The sequence below is a fragment of the Sturnus vulgaris genome, chromosome 20 (genome assembly GCF_052056855.1).
Source record: "Sturnus vulgaris isolate bStuVul1 chromosome 20, bStuVul1.hap1, whole genome shotgun sequence".
In the NCBI taxonomy this organism is placed as follows: domain Eukaryota; kingdom Metazoa; phylum Chordata; class Aves; order Passeriformes; family Sturnidae; genus Sturnus; species Sturnus vulgaris.
This window is the reverse complement of record NC_142262.1, coordinates 6858955-6883658: the sequence shown is the minus strand read 5'-3', so window position 1 is coordinate 6883658 and position 24704 is coordinate 6858955. Positions and strand designations below refer to the sequence as shown.

Sequence of the window (24704 nt, the reverse complement as noted above, 5' to 3'; positions counted from 1 at the left end):
AGACATTAAATCAATGACTGCAACCAGATATTGAGTAAAAAAAACATTTCAGGACTCTTCATATCCTGAAATGTCAAGTGCAAGTGAGCAGGGGACAGGGAAGTGAATTTATATGGCCAGTGTTCATCTGGATGTGATGCCACGTTTTCTTCTTGGTTTTCATGACATGATTCTCATCCATGCTTCTGGTTCTGCTGCAGTGGTGATTTGCCTGATCCTTGTACTTTGTCCTGTCTCATTGTTTTAAGACATCCTACAGTTATTTTGGAGTGAACTGCTCGCTGTTCTTGCAGGGTGGGCATTTTCCATCTGTGACAACTCTGGTTTGTAAATACTGAGATGTATTCAGGTCACAGTACTTGTGATGAATTGTTTTGAGATCTCTGCTGGTGTTCCCCAGCAGCAAAAAAGGAACACCTTAAAGTGTTAGTCTGCCTTAAAGTGAATGGGTGCACAAAAATGCAGTTGAATGTCAGAGCTGGATGGAGTCACAGATGAAGAAAAAGGCATCTGGATTTGAAGTTGTAAATAGCAGGACTGTAGGTGTGTGTTGTCCTGGGATTTGATCCTGGAGGTGGAAGCTGGGGCCTCACCTGAGTCTCCCTACTAATCTTTCTTGATGCTGGTGACTTTCTTTATTCCCATTTGATTTTCATTTCTATTTTGTATTCACTCTAGGATCAAGTGGATCACCTGCTGGCTCTGAAGATCAAAGCCTGCTCTCTCAACTCCAAACTGTCTGCCCAGGAGAAGAAAACCATCCTGGCTGACTTGGCAAGTGAGAAGCCTCAAGTAAAGCTCCTGTACATCACTCCAGAGATGGCAGCTGCCTCTTCCTTCCAGCCAACACTGAACTCCCTGGTGTCCAGAAACCTGCTGTCCTACCTGGTCATTGATGAAGCTCACTGTGTGTCGCAGTGGGGACACGACTTCCGCCCTGACTACCTGCGCCTGGGCTCCCTGCGCGCCCGCGTCCCCCACACCCCCTGCGTTGCCCTGACTGCCACTGCCACCAAGCAGGTCCAGGAGGACGTGGTGGCAGCACTCAAGCTCAAGCAGCCACTTGCCACTTTTAAGACTCCTTGTTTCAGATCGAACTTGTTCTATGATGTGCAGTTCAAAGAGCTCCTGACTGATCCCTACGCCAACTTGAAGGATTTCTGTCTGAAGGCGCTTGAAGTGAAGGGCGCTGCTGGGGTAGGTTTTACCTTTAGGGAAGAAAACTAAACTGGACAAAATCTACCTTGATGGTCCCTGAACTTCTAGGGGTTGGTGGGGCCCTGACAGGTTTGTGGCAGGAAAGGAGGAGGTCCCAGGAAGGAAAGTGTTCATGTGGATTTTCTAAGTCCTGTAAAAGTGTACACATATGTTTTTTAGTTCCTCTAAAACAAGTAGAATGTGAAAGTTGTGTTCCTGTCAGAGGTGTCCTCAGAAGGCGGTTAGTCTAAAAGAAAATTGACTAGAAATATGGAACAAGCATTTCCACTTGGTTTGTCACATCCTCCTTGACCATTATGTGTTTGTGTTCTGCTCTTTTAGTGTGGTGAGGGTGAGCAGAAGCATTTGAAGTGTTAAATTTCCTGCTCTAACACTTAATTCTCCAAACGACTCTGCAGCTCACCTATAACCTCTGCACCTGGGTGTGTTTGTGAGATGCTTCTTGCCTTGTGCCTACTAGGAGAGCATGAGGGGCTGTATTTGCAGCTTTGTTGTTTGACTTCAGGCAGTGTCCTGGCCTTTGTCTCCTGGTTCCCAGGTGTACTCGGGCTGTGGCATCGTGTACTGCAGGATGAGGGATGTGTGTGACCAGCTGGCCATTGAGCTGAGCTACCGAGGCCTGAAAGCCAAAGCCTACCATGCAGGTACTGGAGTCTGCATCTCTTACTAGCTGGGAGAACTGAACTCTGCCACCTGGGTTGGGGCTACCTAGAAAAGAGCTTTCTAGGCATGCTCTGCACTCTGTGTGATGCTCACACATCAGGTCTGTGAGGTAAGTCAGGCCCTTCACCACAATGGCATTCCCTTGTCTCCAGAGCTGTTGGTTTTGTTGGGTCTTTCATGGCCTGAAAGTGACAACTGCTTTTATCCCGGGTGGGGAGCTGGATTTTTTGATTTGGAATAAAAACAGCTGCTGCTGACTTCTGCTTGGTCCCAGGCCAGTTTCAACACTGGGAAAAGAGGAGTGTGTACATCAGTCAGTTTTAGTGAGGGAGTTGGCCTGCAATGGAGGAATGGATGAGAAAGAAAATCCTCTTGTTTCTTTCCTCGCTTTTTTGGGGGGTTTTGTTTTCTTCATGGTTTTTAGGGGGTTGGGATGATTTTTTTCTTTGTTTTATTAGTTGTTTTTTGTTTTTTTTATTTTTTGTTTTGGTTGGTTGATTGGGTTTTTTTTGTTCGTGGGGTTTTTTTTGGTTTTATTTTTCCTTGTTAGGGTTGGGCTTTGTTTGTTTCTTTTGTTTGTTTTTTATTTTTGTGGTGTTGTTTACTTTCTTCTCTTTTCCTTCCCAGGGCTGAAGGCAGCTGACAGGACTTCTGTCCAGAATGAATGGATGGAGGAGAAGATCCCTGTCATTGTTGCAACCATCAGTTTTGGAATGGGAGTAGACAAAGCAAATGTCAGGTGTGTGAGGCTGAGTGTTGTGCGCCTCAGAGACTGAAACCTGAGCAGGGGGAGGGAAAAGTCTCAGGCTCTGTTACCTAATACACGTGACTCAACTGCCTGATGAACACTTGCTTAAACCAACAAAACCAGTGCTGGAAGTTTTTTATCTTAGAAGCAGCAAAACCAAACTTGGGAGGGCTTTGTAAAAACATTAAACACAGGGCAGCAGAGCTCCTCTTTGCCAGCCATCCTCAAAATCAAGACAATTGGAGGAATGCTTTTCTGCCACACCCTCCAGGGTTTCAGAACGAGCCATCTCAGTGCAATCACAGCTGTCTCTTTCACTTCCCTTAGTGCAATAGCTGCCGTTAAAAAGCAGTGGAAAGAAAATCTGCACCTAAAATAATTCATCCACCCTCTATTAAAATAGAGCTTTTTTTTTTTAGAGATCTCTTGCAATGCAATGGGGAAAAAATAGCCCTTCCCAAATGGCAATAACCATATAAAAATACAGCTCTGATCCAAGGATAGAAACTTTGCATGTGGTTTCCATTGCTGATTATCTGGCATTGCTGACCCCATAGGGGCTCTGTGTTAGAATTCCTGCCCTGCAATATGGCTGTGCTGAGTTATTATTGTGATCACTTACTAAAGGGATAATTCAGGTGCAGCTCAGACAACACACACAGAGCACACCTGATCTCTAAAATCCACATACAGAAGTTGCTCTGAATACTGTGAGAGAAGGGCAGGATCCCATCACTGAGCCAATCCCATCAGTTCACAACTGTTTCATCCCTCTGCTGTGTCACTGTGCTGCCAGGGAGCAGGATCCTATAGCAGTGACAATTTTACTCCTTGATGCATCTTTCCAAACTGAGAAATGAGGATTCTCCTCATTGAATTAATGACCTGCTGAAATTAATTCTGCCCTATCCAGTGGTCATTAAAAAAAGCAGAGTAACTGAAATGCATAGGGCTGACTGAGAGTGAGATACTGCTGAAATATGCTTGTAATCAAATCAGTTTACAAGGAATGGAGTTAAAATGACACTTTACAGGATTTTTTAAAAATAAATAACATTATACCCAAGCCTAGTTAACAAGGCAGTGCTGCTTAGCCTTTGCTCTACGTTGGCAGATTTTTGAGTATTCATGCATATGTTATCAAATAAGATCAGGTCTGACAACTTCTGGAGGTGACTCTTCTGGACAGAAGGGAAAACAGAGGTGGTGTCCCTTTTTTTTTTTTTTTCTATAGAATCTGCTTCTCTCTCTTCACTATTAATTCAGTTCTGCTTGAAATTATTTATCAATTTCTTCAGCAAACTTCCTGATGGGGTTTAAATGTGCAGGGCTCTGATGCTTCCTGCTTGGCCTGTTCTTGGGCTGTTTGTGTTTGAAGAAATATATTTGCTTGCTTTTGTCATTTAATCTTTAGCTACACCCATATGCATCATACCTGCCCTTGGGTCATGCTGGCTTTGAGGAAGACTTGAAAACATTGGCAGCATTACTGTGCTGTCAAATCCTCTCTAAACTGGTAAAAGCTGAATTGCTGAATAGTCAGGTACAAGCAAGTTTAAAGCAGTCTTGCAGTGCTGTGTTGAAAACCTTCCTGCAGAGATTACATAAAATTTACTAATGATTCTGTAGTCATATTTGCTGGTTAGGAAGGTTGCCTTCATCTGAGAAGCACAGTGAGGTGGAATTTCCCATGGAGATTTTTGCTAAGTGTCTTTTTAAAATGAAGTATTTAAAAATGTATTTTGTAATGGTGCAGTTGTGTCCCACAAAATAAATATGACTTTTTTATTAATGCTGTATTTTATGGTAAAATCTCCCAAACTCCTTAACTCAGTGTCCTTATTCTCAGTCTTCATAGCTGCACAGTTGTATGCATGTTTGGGATACTCATGTGCTCATTCTGTTCCATCCATTTGGAGTGGCATCCTGCTCCAGTGCTGTCCAGGTGCACTTGTTTTCTTACAGCTCTGCTGCTTTCCATATCTGTGTGTTAAGAGGACTAAAACTTCAGTGTGCAAATTCTCTTGCTGTGCTCCATCCTTTTTTATGTTTTGCTGCCCTGTTTTTTGCTATTATTGATGTCCACAGACACCACACTGGTGTGTGCAGTGCTCTGAGAAACCTGCAGCCTCATGTTCCCTGTTTTACCACATGCAGATTTGTTGCCCATTGGAATATTGCCAAGTCAATGGCTGGATATTACCAGGAGTCTGGCAGAGCTGGGAGAGATGGAAAACCATCCTGCTGTCGCCTCTACTACTCAAGGAATGACCGGGATCAAGTCAGCTTCCTGATCAAGAAGGAGCTCTCTAACATCCAGGTGAGAGCTGCAGAACAGTCCCCACCTGCCTGGGTACACTGCCTTGCCTCTGGTCTGGTTTGCCTGCAGTAACCTCTCAGTATGAAAAGATTAAATTAAATTTTCTGAGTCTAGAGCTGTGTGGAGCCCCATTTCAAGGGACAGCAGAAGGAAAAGGCTGCCAGAGCCAACTCTATTAGAGAGGAATGGGTGAGAAGTTGGAGCAGAGACAGGGAGGTGTCTGTAGCTGTTTGCCATGTAGCTCAAAAGGGTTGGATTGATCATTGCTAGAGTTACTCTGTCTGTGTATACTTAAATTGAAGACTACAGTTCCTTGTCCCATCTACTTTCAGGAAAAAAAAGGCACCTTAAAAGAGTCTGACAAAGCTGTGATGACAGCTTTTGATGCCATTGTGAACTTCTGCGAGGAGCTGGGGTGAGTGCATTTCCTTCAAACATCACTGTTAATGCTGGGGAAAACATGCCCTGTTCTTCCAAGACACTGTTACAGCTGAGATCCTGTATGTGTGCCTGAGAAATCTCTCATCACTCCCCTCTCTGAGTTAACTGAGATGTTGGTCTTGGAGTCTGACCAAGTCAGGAGATGTTTAACTTCTCTAGTGATGCATTTTACAATATTCTGTCTTTGATGATGGGTTGACTTAGTTGCATTTGCTTTGACTTTCTTCCTTCAGTACATCACCCCTCTCCTAAGGGGGCAAACAGAGCCATGGGATGGAAGCATTTAATGTTTCTGTAAATCTCAGTGTCTCTGCTATGTAAAGTATCTGTGATTCTCACTGACATTAGAAGGACCTGATGGTGCTTAGAATGTTTCAGAAACAGGCTCAAATTATGGATGTGCTCAATCTAAATGCAGACTAGCAACCACAACATGCCTTGTTCAGGTTTAGTTCATGCCTTGTATGCTGTAATTGTACTAATTGCTGTTCTGTGCTGGATAAGACATCAAAGCTATAATTTTGCCAAGAAGAGAGCAGTGTGTGTTCACTAACTGAAAATCGTCTTTGCGTGTCATGCTTACAAGTTCTTCATTTTTCACACGTGGCTCTAGGACAGCTTTTTCAGCATGAATGTAACACATGCTGCTTTTCTGGTGCCTTGGTGACAGCGTTCTCTCCTTGGCATGTTTGGCAAACATATCCTGGGTGTATGGGATAGTCTTGCTCATACTGAAGTGTGGCACAGCCCTGAGCCCTGGGGCACTTGAAGGGGCACTTCTTTGCCCAAAGTCGGGGTGATGCTGTGAAGTAGCTGCTGGGAGGCTTCTTGTTCTAAGAATTTGATCTGCTTGTCTGAAGAGCTCTGCTCTTCTCTGGGGTGTTTTCCCAGCTCACAGATGGCTGTTGTGGCTGGGTTTTGTAAAATCATAGAATGGTTTGTGTTGGAAGACACCTTAAAGGTGACTCAAAATTCAACCCCCTGCCATGGGCAGGGCACTTTCCCCTGGGCCAGGTTGCTCCAAGCACCATCCAACCTGGCCTTTCAAGGGATGGGGACATCCATAACTTCTCTGGGCAACCTATGCCAGTATCTGACCATCCTCAAAGTAATAATCTGAGTAAGGGAATATCACTGACCTAATTAGAAATCACCCCTCCCAGAATTTTTCTTCCCTTACTCAGCTTGATCCATTCTTCCAGCTGTAGATCATGGGATGTGTATCTCAGAGTCACATATTGCAGCACCCCTGCCTGGCTTCCCTGTTCATAACTCTGCAGGAAACTCAAGTGCTGTGGAAAGCAAAGCCACGTTGCATTTGTTTTTTACATGTTGAATTAATACAGTTCTACTCACTATCCAAACAATGAAAGCAAACCTCAAACTCTGACCTTGCAAGGTTATAAATAAGAGCAAATAAAGTCAGTCTGTGTACTGGCAAGCAAGTTTTTGCATAGTGTATTTAGGCCTGAGTATGACAGGAGAGCAATGGTCTAAACTGCTTTTAGAGAGTGGGTTCAGACAAAGCTTTCAGTGGCCAGAGTTTCCTCTTGCTCTTCTGTAAGGTGAAAAAACCCCCAACCCACGTAGCTGCAGCAGCAGAACTCATCTTTATCAGCTTTAGGTGGTGGCTGACAATTTGCCACTTCTAGTTGGTGGTTTTGCTTGAAAGATGAAAATCAGAGAAGAGTTTACTTTGGTATTTGGCAAATGTTGCAGTTCTTGAATCCAGACAGCCTCATCTATTGAGTCTGCTGTGGACAGCCAACTGTTCTGTGCCAGAACAACTTGCTGGCATTGGGACATGGCTCTTGATGCAGGGGAGTTGCATGGAGAGAAATAACCACGTGGGGAGTGAGATGAGAGTTCTCTGTGAACAACACAATCAGAACCAGGCTGGTTCTTGCTCAGCTGTACCAAGTTCTGTGTCCCCACTTTGCTGTCTATAAATTACCCTGTTTGCGCCTTAGAGATGTGCAGCACCCAAAAATAGCAGCAAATAAAACGAGAACAAGAAAAACAAAACAGAAGATGACAATCACCAGCAGCCCTCCAAGAGCCCAGTCACTTGTTGCAATCAGTGTCTTCAGGTCGTCAAGAACTGAGGATGCCTCTTGCTCTAGTGACATGCTGGCTTCCACCCTGCTGGGGGCACACAACAATAGGGTCAGGTGTTGTATTTTCTCCATGCCCTCAGCCACAGCCCCAAAACCAGTGCAGAGTGTCTGTGCCTGCAGGCATCCCCTCCAAAAGGAGAGTCACAGAAATGGGAGCATAAACCAGAGGAAATACAGCTGAGACTGGTTTAACAATCAGATCTATAGAGATGTAAAGAGGAAAAGCTGCTCTCTACAGCATTTTGGTAGTTGAGATTTATTTTAATCATAGCTTATCAATATTTTAAATAATAAAGTGCCTCTACAGCATGTTCAATATGAGCTCTTTTTCAGCTGAACAGCCTATAAATTCAGTGGGAAAGATTCCTTGATACAATTGGAAGGATCTCTAAAAGGGAGAGTTGGGGGTTTAAACTCTGAGGACACAATGGAGATGAAATGAACACTTATTTAAAAACAGACAAGCAAAAAACCCCACCAATTATAAGCAAAGATCATGTACAACTTGTTTCTTCCATAGGGCTCAGAATAGTCCAATTATATTAAAAAGGGTGTCCTGCTAATGGAGTTTGCTTTAGTAATGGTTTCTGTTACTCTGCAATAGGAGCATAAATTTTCCTCCCACAGGGAGATCCAGTAATAATTTAAACTGTGATCTCAGTGGGTTCTACTCACTTGCTCTTTCAGTGATACTTTGAATAATGACTTGGCTGTCAGCTTTCTAAAGAACATCCAGCATCTCTTTATGAGCATCTTGTGGTTTTACTAAAGCTTCCTTGCTTGTCAAGGGAGAGGATGGAATATTTCTCACTTTCTTACAAATGTGACTATGCAGATATAATACACGAAGAGATATTGGTTATTTCTGAAAATTTGCTTGACCTGCTGCCTCTTACATATGCATCCTGAAATCTCTAAGAAAAATAATTACTTCTGTAAAGTGTTTCATCCTCAGCAAGCTGGATTTGACTCGCAGCACAAGCTCACACTTACTGAAGTTTTTGTTTCTTTCTCAACAGCCAGATTTATTCAGTTCATGGTTTGTTTTCTGGGTAGATGGCAGATCACTGTGCTCAGTCTTTAACCAACCAGCACACAGGACATCAAAGCTGTTCTGGATTCCTCTGCCTTCAAAAAGAAGGCAGCCTAGATATAAGTTCCACAGACCCAAAAGAAGAAATCCCATGGGACTGCACACCCCAGGAAGTTCCTGTCTCTTTTCCTACCTGCAGTTCACCTCCCAGAATACAAGAGCTGTATAACATTTTATAAATACCTGAAGCTGTTGTAGTTTGTAGTAGGTGTTTCCTCTGTGTTTCCTCTGTGTTTCCTCCTTCTCTTCACCCCTCCAAGAGATCTTGGCCTATGGTGAGGGACCCCCTGCTGTACCTGGAGAATTGTAGAGGTAGCCTGGAAGTTGCCTCTTTGGGCTGCAGTAAATGATTAACAGTTGATTTTCCTGCAAAGGTGTGGCTAATCTAATCAAATCAAAGGCCTTGAAGCCAACTAAAATGTCCTAATTCAGCTGTTCCTCAGACATTTCTTACTCTTCATGGCTTTATCCTCTCCTGCTGTTGCAGTGCTTGTAAAGGCCCACTGTGGCCTCTGTCTGGGGCAGGCTGCAGGATGTGGTGGAGAGAAGAGGGGCTGTATTTCCCAGATCCTGACTGCATGTGTGTTGCAAGCGCCAGTAGGAGACTGGAGTGAGACTGCCAGCAAGTCTGCCCTGCAGTCCAAAATTCACTGTGACAGTTTAGGTGAATAAACCCATTGCAGAGCACTGCACTGCTGTAACCTGCAATAAAACTCTCTATCACTTTCCTGACTGCAGAAGACCAGAGGGATGGTGCTGGAGAGAGGAGGGAGGGGAAAAGGAGGAGTAAGGTGTGTGAGACTGCCTGTATGTAAAAGGAAACTTATTTTTCACAAGCCAAGCAAACCAGAAGGATAATATTACAGAACATAAGCTATTCCATTAAGCCATCAGTAGAACTTCAACCACTTCTGCTGGAGGGGCTGGCCTTGCTGGCTCTTTGAGGTTCCTCAGGGAAAGAAACTACTTCAACACTTTTATCATCACAACTGATGAGATTCCCATGCAGTTCCTCCTAGGCTTTCACAACATCAATGGCAGTTGCTGTATTAGAAGCAGCCTTGCCTTATTCTGTGCTTTTCTGAATCTCCCTGTTCAGGTTGAAACAAGGGGATCCATCCTCACTGCAGCTCCCTATAGGTGCCTGTATTTGAGGGCAAAACACAAAAGCTTGTGTGAGTGCTGAGCAGGGACCCAGGGACCAGCAGGTTTGTGGTCAGCAGAAGCTGAAGAGCTGCAGGAAGCTGAGCACTTGCTGGCATCTTTCAGGCTACCCTGAATGCATGCAAGGAAGCAGCAGATCAGGCAAACAACTGGCACGTCTGAATCCCAGCTGTAGGAACAGTCCAGCTGAGTGCAACGGTACAAAATAGTCCAAAGCAGAACATCAGGCCTCTGAGGTCCAGATAAGTGTGTAGAAGTTGGTCCTCTCTACATGGTAGCTGGTCCTCTGCTCCAGAAATCCATCTGAATCCTTTAGAGGATTGCCCATTTTTCTTTCCTTCCCTTTCTTTAACAGTGCTGTGTTTATTCTGTTTCTAATTCAGGAACTCGCAGTGGCCGAGATAAGACAGGAGCCATTTCTCTTGTTCCTCTGCCTGCTGGCTGTCAGTGGTTTAACTTGTACCACCACTGGGAAACGTGCATTTGTGGCTTTTCCTGTGGAGATAAGGCCTGGCAGCTTGTTCCCAGTGACAGCAACCTGTCAGCCCTTGGTGTGTGTCCAGCCTGCCAGGCTTTCCTGTCTCAGCACAGGCTGGCTCCGTGCTGCTGGAACAGCCCTCAATGGGATGCTGTTCGTGTCTGCAGCTGGCACTGTCTAGCACAGGCCTGGAAAGAAAGTGAGCTCTGTTCTTCCCTGGGTCTCGTGACTTAATCTAGATACAAAAACATCTGTTGAGTCTGGCTCTGCAAAAGAGGTTCTGAGGCTCCTGATGTCACTTTGATTGCCACTTGTTTGTGAGTGAAGTGAGCAAAGACTTGTGTGACAGGAGATTGGTGTGATGCACTTCTGAATGTTTGAATTGATGCTGTGCTTGAGATTGTTTCCCCCTAACATGTTGGTTGGCAGTGAAAGCTTTGGGACAGCCTAATAAATTCTTCTTTCTTTTTTTTTTTTTACACTTTGTTAGTCCCAGTGTAACTCTGCATGCAGTAGTTCGTTCTACTGCAGTCTGCTCTGGTTTAGTACTTGTCTCACTTGACCCTCAGATATTTATTTCTAAAGAACATCCTCAATTTCTACTGGAAAGTTTTTATTAATTTAAAAGTAACACTGGTAGTTTCAGGAATTTTATTTTATCATTCTTAGACTATTTACTATGTCTCTGGCTGCAGATATATTCCAATGTGCAGCAGTACAAAAATATCAAATACCTAGATCCGGTTTGTTGGCAAAAAAATAAAGTGCATTAAATACATAAGAAGCTGATGTAATGTGCCTTTTACTAATATGGGTGCAGGCAACAGAGAAAATACATTTCTTTACAGAGTTTTCTTTATTTTCTGTACCTTCTGAAGTGTAAAGAGTATTTTAAAGTCCACTGTTAAAAGCTTGATGATTCTGTTCTCCCTAGCTGGACATTGGCTTTGGTACATACACTTAGTTGGGATACAGAGGCAGAAGATGTCTCCTCTATATGCATGTCATTTTTTTATATCTTCTCACAAAAGTGGTTGGTCTTCCATTTGGGGCTGAAACAGCACTGGTTCAGAGCTCAGTGCACAGTTGTGGCCTTCTTGTGCTGTGCCAGTTGTGCAGTTGTGGCCTGTGCCACATCCATAAATCCCTTTCGGAAGTTCACCAGAGTGTAAACCAAACATACCCAGTGGCTGCAGCATGGAAAAGGGATTTCTTTGCACTTGTTGACTCCAGCCCAACAGCCCATTCTTGGCTCTGTTCTGTCACTGTGCCTGCTGTCAGCTGCTGCACACATACCCTGAAGTGATGGCTCCCATCATGTGCTGCCCCTCTGAAATGCCTCTGCATGCTCATAAACACACCCCTGGCATCATGTTCATGTCTACTAAAATAAACTGCACATAGTGCAGGGAGTCAGGCACACAGATCCCTCCAGTAAGGACTGGCATTTGTTCATCTCCTGGAGCTCCCATGCTCTGCAAGAACCATTCATCTGCAATAAGCAGAAGAGTAGAACCACAGGGGGTGGAGAGGGAGCATGTTGAGTAGAGAATGATCAAAATAAGCCATAGGATTGGTGAGTTTTTCCCTTTTGCCTTCATCTTTCTGTTTACAAATAGTATTCCACATGATCTGGCTTTTTCTTTGGCAATTTCCCATCATTGTATCACCAATGAAATGACACAGGGGCAGTTGTTACCAGCTGTGCTTAGAGCCTCAGCTGGCACATCTGGATCAGAAGATCCACCATTTGTTGTTGTCAGCAGATATCTCGGTTAAACATGCCTCCTGCAGCAGGTTTGGCCTTGATCCACGATGACCTGAGCAATTGGACCGCCCGGTGGTGTCAGTGGGTGTTGCTAATGCCCAGTACCGTTGTTGTGGTGAGGAGAGCAGGCAGTGCCCTGTGTGTGGCTGTGTGCGTGGCCTCTGCTTTGCTCCGTGGCTCTGTGTCCCAGAGGGATCCTCAGCTGGCCCAGCTGCAGGGCTGAATTTGGGAAAGCTGTCTCTTTTCTCAGCAATCTGTGTCCATGCCCTCCCACCTCATCCCAGCCTAGGAGAGGGAGACAGTGATGGTAAAGGAGCTTTACCTTTCTGGTCACAGTAGTGGTTGTCACAGACAGAAGGAATTCCAGGCTGTGATTTCTGGTCCTTTGAGTCATGTTAATGAATATTGTTATTGCCATTTTCAGTGGGCTAGTGTGGAAAGTCATTCCCATAGCACTGAATCACGGTGTCCGTGCGTGTCCTCGATTGTGTCACCTCATGAACGGGCAGCTGGGCGGACTTGACTCTTCCTGTGCCTGGCGTCAGGGCGTCCATCACAGCCACAGCAGCTGTAGCAGCAGCAACTGCAGGCAATGATCATGAGCACCAGCACAGTAACTGCAAAGAGAAACAAAGGATATTCACAGTGTAAGAACAATCCCTGCACAGTAACTCTGTCTCCTCCACGCTGTTTGGTGAGCAGCAAAATGAGCAAAGCCTGGTTTTTTGAAATTTTTTTTCTTGCCATATATCCCCGTCTTCCTCCTCCTGAGTTCCTGCTCCTTTGTATTGGTTTTCCATTTAATCTGGACAATCATTACCAGGTATTTCAAGACCTTAAGAGCTACATTCCAAACCATGTGAGGGTTCCTTTACCCACTTAATGGGCTATTGTTTGGGAGCCACATGCAATACCTAAGCACAGCTATGTGCCTGGAAAGGACAAAAATCCAGCTTTGTATTTTTGAGTAATCAAACTTGAGGGGGTTTGGTTACTCAAACTGGCAGTTGTATTTCTGAAGAGTGAGTTCAGCATACTCTTAAGCATAGAGACTCATGGCTGGGTTGACTTTACTCTTCTGTATTTAGCTTGAAAAAATAAGATACTTCAAGTGCAGGGGTTTGTTTCACAGAACAGTGGGCTAAGTTACTGTCCTCTACTCTAGCCAGGATGGCTGATGTTGGCAGGGATGGGTTAGTTTATCTGGAGTAGAAATGGATGACATGTTCCATCCTGCAGAACACGTAAGAGTGTGAGCATGCCTGTGTGTTCCTTTAAAGCCTGGACCTGGGCTGACATGTAACCAGACCTGGGGGAACCAGCTGTAGGGATGAACCCAATAAGGCAGCAGGTGTGACTGTGAATTCCAGCCCAGGGAGGAGTGTCCAGCTGGATACACACCCTTCCTTTTGGCCCAGAGCATGCCCTGTCTTTGAGGAGCAGGCTTGTCTTCCTTCCTGCTTGTTTTCCCATTGTATAAACAAACTTCATCCCCCTTGATCCAGCAGTTCTTTGTTATTCCTTCCATGCCATCCCCACACAGAGCAGCAGGAGGGATCTTGCCATTACCAGAGGAGAATAAATAGGCTCATCTGAAGCATATTGGCTTCCACTGAGCCAATACAGGAATGACACTCAGAGTCTCTCTAAGGTGTCTTCTGTGGCAGGGAGATGCTCTCATATCTTTTGTCATAAACTATCTCCTATGCATCAAAACATTACAGCAGCTCTGGGTCGGTTAAAATATTGCTGATTTAACTAATGTTTAAAATGGGAGCTTTGGGGAAAGCTGTACTGTTGCCTGTCATGCCCTGCAACCATGCAGAGGTACATGCTGAGTGCTAAAAAATCACTTAGGGATCAACCTGGGCCTTAGAGCACAGCCTAGAGAACAACAGCCAACACCACCAGCCCACCTCCACAGCCTGTGGATAAAGCTGCCCCCATAGGAGAGAAATTCTCACACCCCTTTGCCTCCACCCACAAACTCACCAATAAACAGAAGAACCACAGAAAAGCTGACAATCTCCACTGGGTCAGCCTTGGGCAGTCTCTGGAGCTTAAGGAGAAACTTCTCACCAATGGCTTGAACTTCCTTCAGAAAGCCTTCAGAAGACATTCTGTCACAACCTCTCCAGGCTTTATGCTGCAGGAGAACCAGAGAATAAACCTTTTCACTGACTAATGCTAGGGAGCTCCCAGCCTTCTTATACAGCTGGTGATCACAAGGAAAACAAGTTTATCTGGTCTCAGTCCTTGTTCCCAGTAGCTAAGGTGGAGGACTTTTAATTGTCTGCATGTTCTGGGACTGTTTTAATTTCAAAATCCAGCTTCGAGGGTGTTTTTGTCAACTGCACTGTTAAGCAAAGCCCAAACACTGCTCCTTCTACAAGGACACTTTTTCCAGTGGGCACTGAGTTAGACTGGACAGTGCCTGTCCTTGGCTCTCACCCAAACAAAGCACTTTTTTTTCCAGTTGTGCTAACTTGTCCTTCCAGAAACAAATGCAGTTCTAACCCAACTTGAATTCTGAATGCTGAACTCCACTGCACATAGTCTCCAGTTGTTTCTTACTGAGTAACACAAAGTGGATTCCCTTGAAGGAACACTGAGTTACAGCAAAAACAAAGGCATTTATCTCAACACCTCAATACAAGAGCATTAATAATGTTTTATTAACCAGTTTTACTCTATGTGATACTCAATTTAAAGCCTGCATTCACTAGGGACAGCTGGATGCTTTTCAAGTTCTTACAGATAAATGAAATTTTATAAAGAAAGCTAAATTTAGAGGATTTTTTTCTTTCCAGCCACAGAGCAATATATGAACAGTGGATTCCATCCATCACTGCTCTGATGAGCAAAGCAAAAGCCCCTGGATCTGCCAGGGAGACATCTCCCCTGTGGAGCTAATCCCTCCTGCCCTGCTCAGTAATCTTTATTCTCAGAGTGATCATCAGGAGCTATTGTTACTGAAAATATTATTAGTCTAGCTAAGTTAAGTGCCTCAGTTTTATCACCAATATTGCTGTTCTTTTACCCCATGAGCAAGATTTTGGGAAGCATTGCAACAAACTAGCTGGTATAAGACCTATGGATCTTCAAATTTTGTTTCAGTCAGGAACTGAAATTGCATGCTTTTGAGAAATATCCATAGTTCCACCTAAAGTGTTTGGACAGGTCAACCCTTGAATGGGTTATAACTCTTACTTCATTATTATATCAAAAGGTACTGGTTTGTGTGTGTTGTAACAGTCAACACTGGGTTTTGGGACTTGAACACTGCAATTTAATATTCTGATCTTGGTGATAACACAAATCCAAGTGACCAAGACAGCACTTCCAGAACAAACCAGCTAGTTCCTTATTGCACATCTGGCTTGGTTACTCAAACAAATGGATGCTTGGAGTTCAGTTTTTCTAAACACACTGAGGACAGAGAGACCTTGGCTGTTTCTTTGCATGCTGGGTTTAAGTACTACAGTGCCAAGTTAAATTAGTTTTGTATGTTTATGCAATTCAGAAAGGGTTTTCTTTGTTCTTTTAAATCTAAGCTAAGGAATAAAAATCGGAACCAGCTGGTTTCTTAGAAATGGGGGTGGATGGAAAATCTACATCCACAGAAAGATCATGTGCAACTTGGGAAGGAGGGAGAGCTGTGGTCTTTTGACCTGAAAAGGTCACTTTTGAGACCAGGGTTAAATCCTTCTTTCCAGATGATTGCATACCCCAAGTGAGCTGCTCCAGAAACGGCTGCTTTATCCTTAGTGCTGCAGGATTCTGTTTCAGGGGGTTTTCAATTTTGTTTCCATTCCAAGAGATGGTGGAGGAGGCAGAGGTGAAGTGTTTTGTGTTTTCTGTTCTTGCCTCTAGAAGAAAAAAAATTCAAAAGATAGAATTTCTGGCTCTAACATTGTGAAAATGTTTGTTCCCTTTGGAGGTGGTTCTGCCTGTCCAGAAGCTCTCCTCATAAGGAATTTGCTGTAAGTTTCCATACCATGCTTTGGGTTGCACCAGAAGCAACAGGTGTAAGAGCCAGGCTTGTGAAGTTTGGTTATACAGGGTAAAATTACTGATCAGGATTGTAGAACTCCATGTGGATTAGTGCTTAGTCAAAAATGATAAAGCCTGTCTCTGTAATGGACATTCCTCTCTGCCAATGGTCCCTGATCTGGAGATAAGTGAGTTTTTATTCTAAAACTTGCAATGAATGTTGCTTGTTTACCTTGGTCTGAATTACATCAGGGACAAAGTCTGGTGGTGGTGGTGCAGTCTCCAGTCTACCTGTGAGGAAGCAAATGTTTTTCAGCTTGTCTGCACTCTCTGTTGTTTCCAAGGGCTCTCTGCTTTGGGACTTCTGTTCCTGCAGCAAGGCAAAAGGGTGAAGAATAAAATAATTCTTAAAGGAAAAAAGTAAAACGACCCCAAGGAAGCCATTTACATTCATGGACTTTTGTATGTTCCATTCTACTTGTGATGTAAAATCTTTGTTCAGGACTAGTTTTGATGTGACCTTTTCCCAATTGATTTAAGTGGAACCAATATTTTACCTTTGAGATTAACACAAGGGTAAGGATAGTGTGATTTAAACCAGTTGTCTTCTGCATCTGCCTCATTTACAACACAAGGGTGATGACATTAATTACAGTAACAGAGTGGAGCTGTGAGAATTAATTTGTTTTATTATATTGTGTTCAAATAAACTTCCAGTCACCAACAGTAGTAAGGCCAGGTGGTGCAAGATATTTTGTTGAAGCAGTAACTGTGATGACTATTATTAAAACAGGGAAGTCTTAAGAGGTTTGAAACTTAAGGTTGTAGGCATTAATTGACAGTTTACTTTCTAGGTCTGGAATGCTGTTTTAGAGCCTGGAAGAGCCACTCAAATTAGTACCTCAGAGATTCTCAGGGGTTTGGAGCAAACATAATTATCTTCCAGTGTTTTCCTCAATTGGAAATTTCTTCTTGCTCATCATTGTCCTTCCTCAAAATTTCACCCACTGAGGATGGGAACCCTCCAGAGCAGAGGAGACTTGGCTGTAGGGCAGCAGAGCTGATGGAACTCATCCATGTTATGGAAAAAATCCTGAATGACCACAGTGCAATGTGGTTTTCATAACACATTGTCAGACTGATGTCAGGAAATTCTGCTCCACAGCTGTAGTTAGAACTCACATGAAGTGAAAATCAGAGGAGGAGAAGCAAGATAAGAATCTCACATAGGAAAGAAAGTAACACAATGTTTTGGGACAGGCAGTTTGTGACATCCTGGTGGGTTGGGGTGGCAGCCTGAAATTCATGGTTTTGACTTAAGAAATAACTCATGTAATCAGCAATACCTAGTGGAACTAGATCATCCAACCTTTCTGCCCTCCTCTAATCTTGCAAGGCCCAGCAGGGGGAGGGAATAAAACAAATCATTTAATTTGGATTTATTTGGTTTTAATGAAAAAAATGGCCCATTATGCCATATGCCATGAGTTATTAGCCTTGGCTGAAAGGACAGAGCACAGAAATGATGCAGGGGAATGGTGAACAGCTGCAGGTGTGCTGCTCAGCTGCAAGGATTACCCTGTAATGACCCTGTAAAACCAAAGTGCATGTAGGTCCCGTGTTTAGGACCTATATAGATTAAGATTCCCAGAAAGCATTAATGCAGACTCATCTTGCTGTGCCCACTGAAGAATGCTGTGAAAATTGCCATAATAGCCCTGAAATTATCTTTCTGAGTTGTTTTAATGGACTCGTGCCATGCTGGAGCACTCAAAGAAGTTGGCTGCTCAGCCCTTTGGAGAATAAAGCCATTAAAAAGCTTCAATCTAGAAATTCAAGAGAAAAGCCTCCATCAAGATTCCTTTTAGCTGTGAACTGGCTGCCTATGGAGGCTTTTTCCAAGAAAAAGAGCTTTAGGGTGACCATGTGCAGTGGGGTTTGACATCCCTGTGTCTGCTGGAAGATTGTGAGGCTGCTGTGAGTCTTTTGGAATTGCTGTACATTGATCAGAGTTTTTTTGATCTTTCCTGATGTCTGTGGAGACAGCTGCATCCAAAGGTGAACTGGAGGGAGTGGCTGAGCTGAAATGTTCTGCTGAGAATAAGACACTTGTTTACACATAACCCTGGGGGTATTTGAGCAGCCTTTTTTAGTGCAAAAGGCACAAATTTAAGTTTGTGGTTTAGCCCCAGGACTGGAAGTTAGTAAATACAGGCAGTCTCCCTGGCCTGCCAGCAATGCTCCCTGGTTGTGTGACTTTGGTAAGTCATCACATCCCACTGCTGGGTGACTTCATCTCTGCAACACAGCGGAACATGGAACCACATCACAGCTTTGTTTGTTCATTGTTGTGTGTCCAAGTTTCCAGCATGCTTGGCAATCTTTAGATAGAATGGCAACAAGTCTCTGGTTTTGCTGCAGTTCCAAACTGAACTGGCCATTGTTTTGCTCAGAATTTCTTACACTTTGTTCATTGAGCCTGTTTAGGATGGATGTGGATGAAAGTGTGGTTTCCACTCTTGTTTGCTCCTAACCCAACCATGCTCCTCATACTGTTCTTGCCATGATGCTGATCCATTAGTTTTACTGTGCTTACATGGGTTTGTTGCTCTTGTAACCTAAAAGTGGAGATAAAGCTTTGGAGGGGGGAATTTTGGAGGGAAAAAGAAGCTGCCAATGCCTCTAGTCCTAATGCAGCAAGTCCCAGTGACTGTGAATTGGCTCTCCTCCAATGCCCACAGCAAGAGTGCTCTAGAGACCTTAAAAAGCAGAACCTTCCTGATGTTCCCATCAAGTAGAATGCCAGGGTGACATTCTCATTGCAACCTTGGCTTTTCTTTAAGAACGTGGCTCTGAAGAAGCAAATGTTGTGTTGTTCATACTCAGACAAATCCAATAAGTTGGTTGAAATTGGACCTGTACAGGGATGGGAAGCCTGTATGGATTGTGGGGACTTATCTGGTAGGAAATCTTACAAGGCAAACTTCCAACCTCATGGAAGGAGGGTGCTGAGCAGCCAAAGGGGAGGGGATACTTTTTATTCTGGTCTAAAACTCTAAAATAAGCTCTGACTGTACTTGGCCACTTTCTAAAGAACATGAAGGCTTGGCCACTTTCAAAACGTACCAGCTTTGTTCTTGGTCCCTGAAATGTCCTTCTGATTTTATATGGATAAGGTCTGCAGTGCTTCCTGTTCTCAAACAATGCTGGGTTGCTAGGTGTGCCTATAGTGTGGATGTATTTTGGCATAATGTGTCATAATTCCTGCCTGGCTGTTCATTGTTCCAAGCTTGTAGTGTACTGCTGAGATGAAAAGGGCCATAGAAATGCAGTTGTATTATCAGTGCATGGTTTTCCCTCATCATTGTTAATGCAGTGTTTGCTGCCATGACTGTAGTTGACCAGCCATGTGAATCTTAACTATAGTTTAGACAAGCCCATTTTTCTTAAAACAGGAGTGCACAGAGCCAGCCAGACCTATAATTCATTCCCAAGCAGATGAAAATAGTTTCCAGTATCAAGAGAATTCAGCCCTTTAACAGCACACACCCAAACGGGTAAATTGTAGCTCAATGCCATGGGAGAAAAGCTGGGACTTGGTCAGTTGGTTTGGAACAGAAGGCCACACATTCCTGAGATTTTAAAGCTGCCCTGCCTGGGTCACCCTTTGGCTGGAATACCCTGTCATCTCCACCACCCACTATTTGGAGATGGGTTTTGAGGCAGCACTGTAAATGTGCCTTCTCTTCCCTACAACCTAATATTAGATTAATATAAAAAGGCATTGAATTCCCAGTTTCAGTAGCTGAGGTACCCACTGGAGCACTGAGCTGGGAGTCTTTACACCTCTGCAGAGCACCCTGGTTTTCTCCAATCCATCCCACAGCCATGTCCACAAAACCCCATGAGATAATTCCTCACTACTAGAAATTTCTTAAATGGGGAAACCAAAACACTGAGCTATCCAATGAAAGGAAAAGGTCAATTTTAAAAATAAACCTGTAGCTCTTCTACGAGAGAACTTTTTTTAGGGTTGGTGATGCTTGAATCTAGCCTGAAAGTCTGTTCTAATATTAGCAAAATATCCATTTCCCAAGAAGCTGACTGAGAGGTAGCTGTGTGCCTGTGAAAGCCTTTTGGTGACTTCACAAACATAGTGGGATCTGTCGGTAGTTGGTGTTTGAGGTCCAGCATCTGGAGGCTCTGAGAGTCTGGAAACTCCTCCACCTTTCAACAGCCACCTCTGTGCCCTGTCCTTGATCTCACATCTACAAGTTTCATAAATTACATGCATTTTTGAGCTTTCTGAAATACCTTGGAGTAATCCTAGTAAAGGTGTAGGAACTCAAAACCAGAATCTGCAGCAGCTGCTACCTCAGGAGGAATTGTTTGGAACCTCATCAGCTGTGGCTGTGTGGGGTAGAGGGGAGAGCCTGCATGGAGGGCTGGGGTGGGTGCTGCTCCCTGCCCCCAGCTCTCTCCCAGCCCCTCACAGTCCCTGCTGTCCAGTGGGTGCCTCTGGCCACTGCACACTCTGTGATCGGGGTCATCTTACAGATAGGAGCAGCTCTGTCAAACTTTGTCCCTTCACTCCTACAGCCACCGTTGGGTGCAGTCAGGCTGAGGCACTGTGACAGCTGTAACACAAGCCATGTCCTGCTGCTTTTATCCAGACATGTGTTTCACATTGCTGTGCCTCTCCCCCCACACATGAACAGCACGGCTGCAGCTGGACAAGCCCCCAGCCAAACCCATTAAGATTTTCTTTTGGCCAGGAAAACTTGGCATGTTTCTCTACCTCCTTCCCTCCCTTGCCTTTCTCCCCTCACTCCTCCCTCCTTATTTTTTTTTTTTTGTTATTGTTTCCCTAAACTTTGTTTTTTTCACATGCTTTTTAAAGAAACTATCTTAAATGCAACAACCAACCTAGAGAGACTCTCCATTAGCAGGGTGGAAACTTCCCTCCATCCCCTTGAGCCTTAGGGCCAGGCTGGAGGTGTGTGGGTCTGAACTACTGCATCTCCTCACTTAGGCAGCTCCAATTCCATGTTTGTACAACAGGTAGGTCAGAAAGACCTGCCCTCCATTCCTTGTTAATGGGAACAGAGAGAAGTGGAAATACCTGATCCTTAACATTCCTCCCTACAGGCATGTGTAGGATTGGGAAGACCTCTTTCTGTGAGAATTGGCTTTCTGCTCCTGACTGCCCCTGCACCTCCTGGGGGTCCCAGCTCAGTGCTGTTTCCCAACAGAGCAGTCAGCTTCAGATGACAGAAAATGGGGATTTATATGGCCAGTCTCCATTACCAGCCCCTCTTCCCAAACCCAACAGCAAAACAGAGATGGGAGCACAGGCAGTGGGACACCTGTGTAAAACCAAAGCTTGGACACAATGGCCTAAAGCCTTTTTCACCTAAATGAGTCTATGTTGTATAATTTCATGTATTTAGGTGATCCTTTTACTCTTCCTTCTCTTCTCACTGCATTCAAACTTGACGGTCTGGTTACTGTAAGCCATGAGCTGTGTATGTGCATGAACGTGCCTCCCAGAGCAGTGGGTTCTCACGCTGCTTTGAACACTAAACCAGCATCTGTGTCTGATACGCTGGCTGAATTCTTCTTTTTAAAATGTTCTCATTAGAAACCGTGTAAAATCTTTCCGTTTATTTCTCTTGGACACAGATGCTTAACTTGCACAGTGTGCTAGTTCCCCGACCAGGGTTTGTTTTCTAAGCTCTCTGCTTCAGGATTTGGGGGCTAAAACTTGGCTGCAGCTGGGAGGAGCTCCGGGGAAAAGCTGTGGCTGGCACCCGTCGGGTTCCATAGGCGCCTGCCTGTGCTGCTAAAGGCACGCACAGCCTCGGACCCAGCTGCCTTGTCCACACCGACTATTTCTGTATCAGGTCACCAGCTTATCAGGACACACGTTGTGTCAGGGCACAGAAACCCGAGCAGCCGGCCTTTGTCACCGGCACAGGAGCTGCAGAGTCCCGCTCGGGCTCGGAGCTCCTTTTGTTACAGGGCGGCTGCGGCGCAGCTCTCCGCAATCCCATTAAAAGCTTTTCTCCTGCCACCTTCGCTCCTCGGTGTCCCTGGCAAGCAAATCCAGCCTCCCAAGCTCTGCTCCGTGGCCGAGCGAGCAGGGGGAGCTCCCCAGGCTCCAGTCCCTCGCTAAGAGCGGAGGGTGCCGCGCTTGACCGAACAGCAGCGATAGCTCAGCCTTACCCCGACCGCGAGCTCTTCTCCTCTTGTTTTCCTTCCCGTCTTCTTAAACTTTCACGTCATCTCTCCCCTCATCCTGGCTTGCTGCTAGCTCGGCTCCTCGCTGCTCCGTTGCTGACAGCCAGCTGTTGTCTCTGCCTTTCTTTCTTTTTTTTTTTTTTTTTTTTTTTTTTTTTTTTTTTTTTTTTTTTTTTTTGTTGCTGGTTGTCCTGGAGATGCGAAGTTTCGTGTTACATGTGTGCCAAAGAGGGAGGGAGAGGAGGCAGCGCAGGCTGAGCCAGAGCCGGTGCCAGCTCCCCGGGGCGCCCAAGGGCCGCCACTTGTTGCATCTCCTCGGACGGAGGAGTTTCTTCTTTACCTTTTAATGACGCCCTTTTCTAGCGTGAGACTTGAATCGATTCCCTGCCTGCGATACTTTGGGGCAATGTTAAAGCGAATAACTTTTCTTTATGCTGCCCGGTTTCCTTCCGGCTCCCGGGGGAAGGAGCTTTTCTCTTGCGTTCATTGAAGGGGCAGAGCAAGTGCTCACAAGGACAGCGCTGTAAGAGAGACCTGCCACGGGCAGGGACAATGCTGGGCCAGTGAATTCCATGCTGGGATGGTGAATTTGTTCCGTGCCCTTGCCCAAGTCATTCACTCTCTTGATGCTGAGCTTTTCGCTTCTTGTATTCTGGGGACAGCTGACTGTCACTGTCGCGTGTCAGAGGGTGAAGCTCAGGTGATGCTGAAAGGACACAGCCCTTCAGAGAGGTGCAAAATTAGAAGTTCTCATCAACCTCGTGACTTGCTCTTCTGTTAGATAAAGCTCATTAAGTGGCTTTCGCTTGACAACTGCATAACTGATTTGCCCTCACATGATTTTTATCTTTTTTAACCCTTTCACTTCGCATTATTCCAAGACTTGCTGAATTGTTTATTTCACAAAGCATTTCTGATGAGGCTCTGCACCCCTTGGTTTATACAAGAGAATGTTTTTTTCTGGTGTTTTTTGGGAGAGGCAGAGCTTCTTTTGGGATATGTGACTTTGCTTCTCTGCCTGTCCATCCACATCTCCTAATTGCAGGAATAGGGCTCCTGTTTTATGTGGTATATAAAAACAAGGACTACCAAAAAGACACAGGTGCAGGCAGCTTTGTGGTCAGTTTAGCACTTTCCTGAAATGTATTGCCACAGACAAAAATACATTAATAAATCTCATTGTTATTTGCTCTTCATCCCATTCCACAGTGTCAAATGGGAGGGAGGAGGGGGAATGTCTGTAATGACATAATGACTTTGTTTAGACATTTTAGAGACCAATGGTCAGCTCATACATACTCTTTTTGAGGGGCAAGGGGAGACAAATAATACCGTTGCATATTTAAAAGATGAAATAATTTTAGGACATGTACAATAATATAAAATACCATTAATTCATGTAAATCATTGCCATCTCGTGGACATTAGTCAGATGTTGGTGTGACTGGGGAAACTTTCCCCTCACATGTTAATGCATAACCAACTATGTTTCAGGAACTCTTGTGTTAAGCATTAATCCAGTGATTAACCCCAGCATCCCTTTTTTTAACTTTTTTTTTTTTTTTTTGCTTTTTGACCTTAATTATAGGATTGCAGTTTTAGTTTTGCAAGTGAATTTCCGTTATGGCCCAACTCCTGAACACCGTTGGCTAAAGTGGGGCTGTGGCCCCAGTCTGGGTAATTCTTCAGGAAGAAAAAAGCAATTACAGGAGGCTGGGTGGAAAGGGCTTGGCTTTACAAGCCCGATGGGTTAGAAACTGGAACTCTAAATTCCAGCGAGCTCACAGCTGATCTCTGCTTCCACCAAAGCCCTCCCCTGGGGCATCTAAAGGACAGAGGTGTGTGTGGCTGTCCCTCCCCAGCATAAGCCTGCTGAGCTGTGGGAGTGGGGAGAGGGTTTGTCCCTCACTGAATGCCTCAGTTAACTCTAATACAGATCACTGCAAGAGACACTCATTCTCTAATGAGAATGCCTGCCTGTTTTCTTTTGGGGAAACAAAAAGCTGACTTGCAGCTCGCTGACATTTCTATAGTCACGTTGCATTGGCAAGCCAGGCAGCACCAGTAGTTCTTTTGGAAAGGCAGGACAAGGGGATCGAATGTGTTGACCCCATCCCGGTCCCCCCACCCTTGCCCTGCATGTGAAAGGAGCTCTTTGAGTGCAGGAGCAGAGCAAGTCAGTGTGGTTTGCAGGGGGATATAAAGGCAGCTTTGTCGGAGCCCTCTCCAGGCTTTGGTGCCCTGCACAGTGCACACACCCAGCTGCAGCCCCTTACCTGAGCACTGCCAGCTCCCTGGCTCTTCAGCACGCTCAGGTCACTGCTGGGGGACAGGAACCTGTGACCTGCTCTGTGCTGCCTTCAGATCAACCTCCCAGGCCGTGGGGAGGAGTGAGCCAGCAGCCACTGTGATGCTTTGGTAACACACAGTTGTGTTACCCCAGACACACACAGACACAAGT

The 24704-nt window shown here is 44.8% G+C and overlaps 2 protein-coding genes across 13 annotated transcripts in view; one reads left to right on the top strand and one right to left on the bottom strand.

Moving 5' to 3' along the window:
- The window catches only part of RECQL5 (RecQ like helicase 5), a 37542-nt gene that overhangs the window by 3012 nt on the left and 9826 nt on the right, over positions 1-24704 (top strand). For all 11 annotated transcript variants that reach the window (XM_088176473.1, XM_088176471.1, XM_088176472.1 and 8 more), the window contains 5 exons: positions 679-1197; positions 1757-1862; positions 2509-2620; positions 4787-4949; positions 5282-5364. In XM_088176473.1, the coding sequence (XP_088032599.1) occupies positions 679-1197; positions 1757-1862; positions 2509-2620; positions 4787-4949; positions 5282-5364 (983 nt within the window). The remainder of the gene's footprint in view (positions 1-678; positions 1198-1756; positions 1863-2508; positions 2621-4786; positions 4950-5281; positions 5365-24704) is intronic.
- On the bottom strand, positions 10880-23148 carry SMIM5 (small integral membrane protein 5). Of its 2 annotated transcripts, XM_014889156.2 has the most exons (5): positions 22229-23148; positions 16236-16373; positions 15739-15879; positions 14003-14156; positions 10880-12627 (listed from the first exon to the last, which is right to left on the bottom strand). In XM_014889156.2, exons 4-5 carry the CDS (start codon positions 14127-14129, stop codon positions 12506-12508), a joined length of 249 nt encoding a protein of 82 aa, XP_014744642.1. In that variant the 5' UTR covers positions 14130-14156; positions 15739-15879; positions 16236-16373; positions 22229-23148; the 3' UTR covers positions 10880-12505. The 2 variants fall into 2 exon arrangements, with proteins under 2 accessions (XP_014744642.1, XP_088032609.1); XM_088176483.1 differs by lacking the exon at positions 16236-16373.